Below are 4,076 nucleotides of genomic sequence, written 5' to 3'. Positions count from 1 at the left end.
GCATAATCTTAAGTACGTAATTTACACTTTTACACAGTTAAACAAATACCACTACTAATACACCAAAGCTAAGATTCAACTCTATTTAGCCATGCACAATATTACTTTATTTTAAAAAAATTGATACTTTTTATTAAATTGAGTTCCATTTGAATACAAATAAAGCTTAAAAGATTGAAATGACAACAAAATAAAAGTAGTCTAAGGTGGAAGTTGTTACACTTAGATGTTGCATAGTGTGGCTATATATTCTTATGACTATTCTAGTATCTATAGGTGCCTTGGTAAAGTCTAACAAATATCTTACTAGAGGTTTGTAGCATAGAATTTTCCAACATGGTAAGGTCAGCTTTAACCCCCCCCCCCTTTTAATTGACATTGCATATTAAAAACCGAGATGGAATGCGCCAATGTATGCAAAAGCATTTACGACCAAGCGACTTCATGATCAATGTGAGAATCCTAAACGTCCGTCTTAGACTCTTCCTTCGCATGCATAATTTTTTGAAGATGCAATGCCAAACAATAAATTACATACTTAAGATTATGCCAACATATTAAATTTATGGGGAAGATTGTCTTGCATGATATGGGAGACACACAAAGGGAAGGAAATAAACGAAATAAGTGCACAGCAGACGGTAGTGACGAGGACATCTTCCTTGTTGCAATGCAGTAGAAAGTTTAGCTTCACACCTATGCTCATATATAATAAAAGGCCTACATGTTGATGTCTCAAGATATTTTCTTACCTCATGGCAACCGACGGGAATATATCTAGTTAGAAAGAAAATGTTAAAACTTAAATTTGAAAACTATAACTATACTCCTTTCTCTTAGGCTGATAAAGCATATCTAGCTAGTTTGTCTTAAGGTAGGCCATTTCTAATTTGACTGATTTTTACAGATATAATAAAACATCTATAATACCATATAAATGACATTAGATCTACCATGAACTGTATTTCCCTAGTGCATTTATTTGTTATTGTAGATGTTGATCTTTTATACATTCATGGTCTTTTATTTGGTATCAGAGTTTAACACAAGACACAGTAAATATGTATTATAATCTAAATTTTAGGGGATACATATTTTGCATCCAGATAGCATATTAGTTGTATTCCTTCTTGATTTCCTCACCAAACTATGCAATTGACAACAACTTATTTCTACTTGTGCATGCACTAGATAACTTCATCACAATACAAGAGTTTTTTTTTGCGAAAGGGAGCCAGATCTATTATCAAACTGTGTCGGTTTCGTTAGGTTGAGGGGCCTAGCTCTACAATCGGATATATTCTTTCCAGAGAGGCCAAAAGATTGAGCAAATTTCTCGACCCATCAAAAATGATGAAGTACATATCCAAACGGGCCCTAAATGAAAAAAAATGCAGGTTAGGAGTGTAGGAATTTAAATGGACTACTAGATCTACATATTCAAATGAATCATACAAATTATTCATAGCCCCATAAATTGAACATTTAGACGTTGCCTAATTTAAATGCATCTTATTTCAGGCATGTAAAGGTTAAAAGTGGCGGTATGTGAGATCCATCGTACGATTGTCAACAACCTCAAAACTTGAAAAGGCGCAAAATAAAATACTACTCTCTCCGATCCAAAATAAGTGTCGCAGTTTTGAACTGGAGTTAGTTCAAAACTGCGACACTTCTTATGCATCGGAGGTAGTAAAATACAAGAACTTTGAATATATTTCACTATCGTTTCTTCGGTTTACAAATGCTTCATTTTGCATCCATGGAGCAATGTCACAACATTGCCACATAGTGAGATTGATTTATGCACAAGACATTGTTCTCCCTCGCAACCGCTCATCCAGCGATCATATCCTCTCGTAGTCGAGTTTGTCCGACTGCATAAGGAAACAAACTCCAATCATAAACATAAACCAAAGAAATATTGAGCCTCCTCATAAGGGGGGTATTTCGCCATCTAGATGTTCAATATTTTTATGTTCGTATAATTAGGAGAAATCAACGAAATGTTTGCATGCTAGACCATGTCTATGTCCAAAACAATGGGTGGCCTGGAATTATTAGGGTATAATTAATGATAGTTAGACCATACCTTGATGAGCATATAAGTTGGGAGCCATGCCGGCGGTGTTGGAATCCCTACCCACGCGATCTACATAAGATAAATCCGTATTCAATCGGGAGGAAATTGAACGAGACATGTATGGATAATTAATTTAGATCCATCAAAAGTTGAGTAACGAATTAAGAATGGTGAACTAGAACAAAGGACCAAAGCAGCTATGTATAATTACCAGAGCATACTCTCCGGTTTCTTCGAAGATTCTGATGTCCAAAACCTGCACTCGAGTTACACTTGGTGATGAGTAAGATGTAACATGAACCAGATGATTAATCGACAACAGCTAGAATCAGTGAAGTTAACTACCTCGCCACGGTCCTCGTATATGTAGTCCAGCCCCTTGTAGAAGGGTGGGTGCCCCACTGACAGGTACTGAAATTAACAAACCACACACGGTCATTAAAGGCCAATAAATTAAGTTACTTATTGTTAGTATAATCAATAGTACAAAATTCCTAAACAGGATTTGAAATTCTATTACAGAGATAGTCATGCCCCAGTCCAGCTCAGAGAAAAAGTGCAAATTTTATCACAAATAGTAGAACTTGGATCGAAATTTCGAGTGCATCGATCCACTACGGTGTAGCGCGTATGATACGATACACACTCACATTGATGCTGTTCAGGTACTTCTCTTTCTCGACTCGCACGATCTGTCCTTTCTTCACTGCACAGAAGAAACAGATGCAAATCAAGTTCAGTTAAGTAAGAGGGACACACGCGCACCGGCCGGCAAGCACGAGATATTCTAAGCTCGAACCGAATGAATAAACAATGTACGTATTTCGAAGCATCGGTCTTACTGGAGTACACGGGCTTCTTCTTGAGGATCTTCTTGGGCGCCGGCGGCGCCGCTGCGGCAGCCGGCTTCGCCTCGCCGGCCGGCTCGCCGGCGGCGGCGGCCTTGACACGCCTGCTCGATGACGGCGTCCATCTTGCTGGCGTGGCCAGCGCCGTCGTCGGAGAGGCAGTGCGGGCGAAGAGAGCCCGCGGCGACGAGGCGAGAGCTTCCATGGCTGTGGCTCTAGAGCTAGCTGGGAAAAATCCACGAGAAGCTGCACCCCGCGCGGCGGATAAGGCGGCCACGGCGGTTAGGTGGTGAGGCTGGATTGGGAAGCAGCTAGAGCCACAGCGTGTTTGGGCCAGAAATAATATGTGTCGCCAACGTGTGAAAGTATGGCCCAACTACGTTCGGAAATCCGATCTGGTTTATCGGGAACATTTTTTTGGGTAGACTGGAAAAAGGGGGGAACACTTTTTTTGGGAAGTACCCCTCAAAAAGAATTTTTTGGGAAGTTTCTCGGAAATCTTGAGTAGGGCATTTTGGACAAACTGTTTAGTTTGAAAAATTCTGAGGAAAATACACATGTATACAACAAGGTGTACGCATGTAAAATTTTATAATGAAATACCTTAAATTGCGAGCTTCAAAAAAACATGGATTTTGAGGATGAACATTATGTATGTTAAAGACAAGCCTCATATTCAATTTTTTTTGTAGCTCTCGTTTTAACGGATTTTGACCGGATTTTTTTCGGGTATTGCCCTGAAAATTTACACACATGTACATTATATCTGTAGGAACATGTGTAATTTTTTTAAGAATTTTTTGAAACTGAAAGATTTGTAATTTGAACTTCTCAAATTAAGGCCTCCATGAAGCTCGGTCTCTGTTTGGCATTTTCCGGAATTCTTTGTCTATCTTGTAGGACCGGAGCATATCGATCAGAGAGGGGTGAATAGTAGATTTAAATTTTCTTTCAAAATTTAAAACCTCTTGGTACAACACAATGAAAAATAATCTTAACATATGCAAATCTACAAAAGAAAAAAAAAACTCTGAAAAAAAACATGATGAAACATATAGGTAAGCTTTCGAGAGAGAGCTGATAGAGCACAGAAAGTAAATTATTCACAGACAACATTACTATAAGTATTACATAAGGGTAATACG

At 38.6% G+C, this 4,076-nt stretch overlaps 1 protein-coding gene across 1 annotated transcript; it reads right to left on the bottom strand.

Annotated features, from left to right (window-relative positions):
• Positions 1 to 1,698: 1,698 nt before the first annotated feature.
• Positions 1,699 to 3,302, bottom strand: LOC109768586 (NAD(P)H-quinone oxidoreductase subunit O, chloroplastic). Its single transcript, XM_020327336.4, has 6 exons — positions 2,926 to 3,302; positions 2,734 to 2,789; positions 2,429 to 2,494; positions 2,295 to 2,339; positions 2,093 to 2,152; positions 1,699 to 1,877 (listed from the first exon to the last, which is right to left on the bottom strand). Exons 1-6 carry the CDS (start codon positions 3,134 to 3,136, stop codon positions 1,848 to 1,850), a joined length of 468 nt encoding a protein of 155 aa, XP_020182925.1. The 5' UTR covers positions 3,137 to 3,302; the 3' UTR covers positions 1,699 to 1,847.
• Between the last annotated feature and the right edge of the window lie 774 nt (positions 3,303 to 4,076).

Source organism: Aegilops tauschii, chromosome 3, assembly GCF_002575655.3.
Source record: "Aegilops tauschii subsp. strangulata cultivar AL8/78 chromosome 3, Aet v6.0, whole genome shotgun sequence".
Taxonomy (NCBI): Eukaryota; Viridiplantae; Streptophyta; class Magnoliopsida; order Poales; family Poaceae; genus Aegilops; species Aegilops tauschii.
Note: the sequence above shows the minus strand (reverse complement) of the source record. Positions and strands in the feature narration are given on the sequence as shown.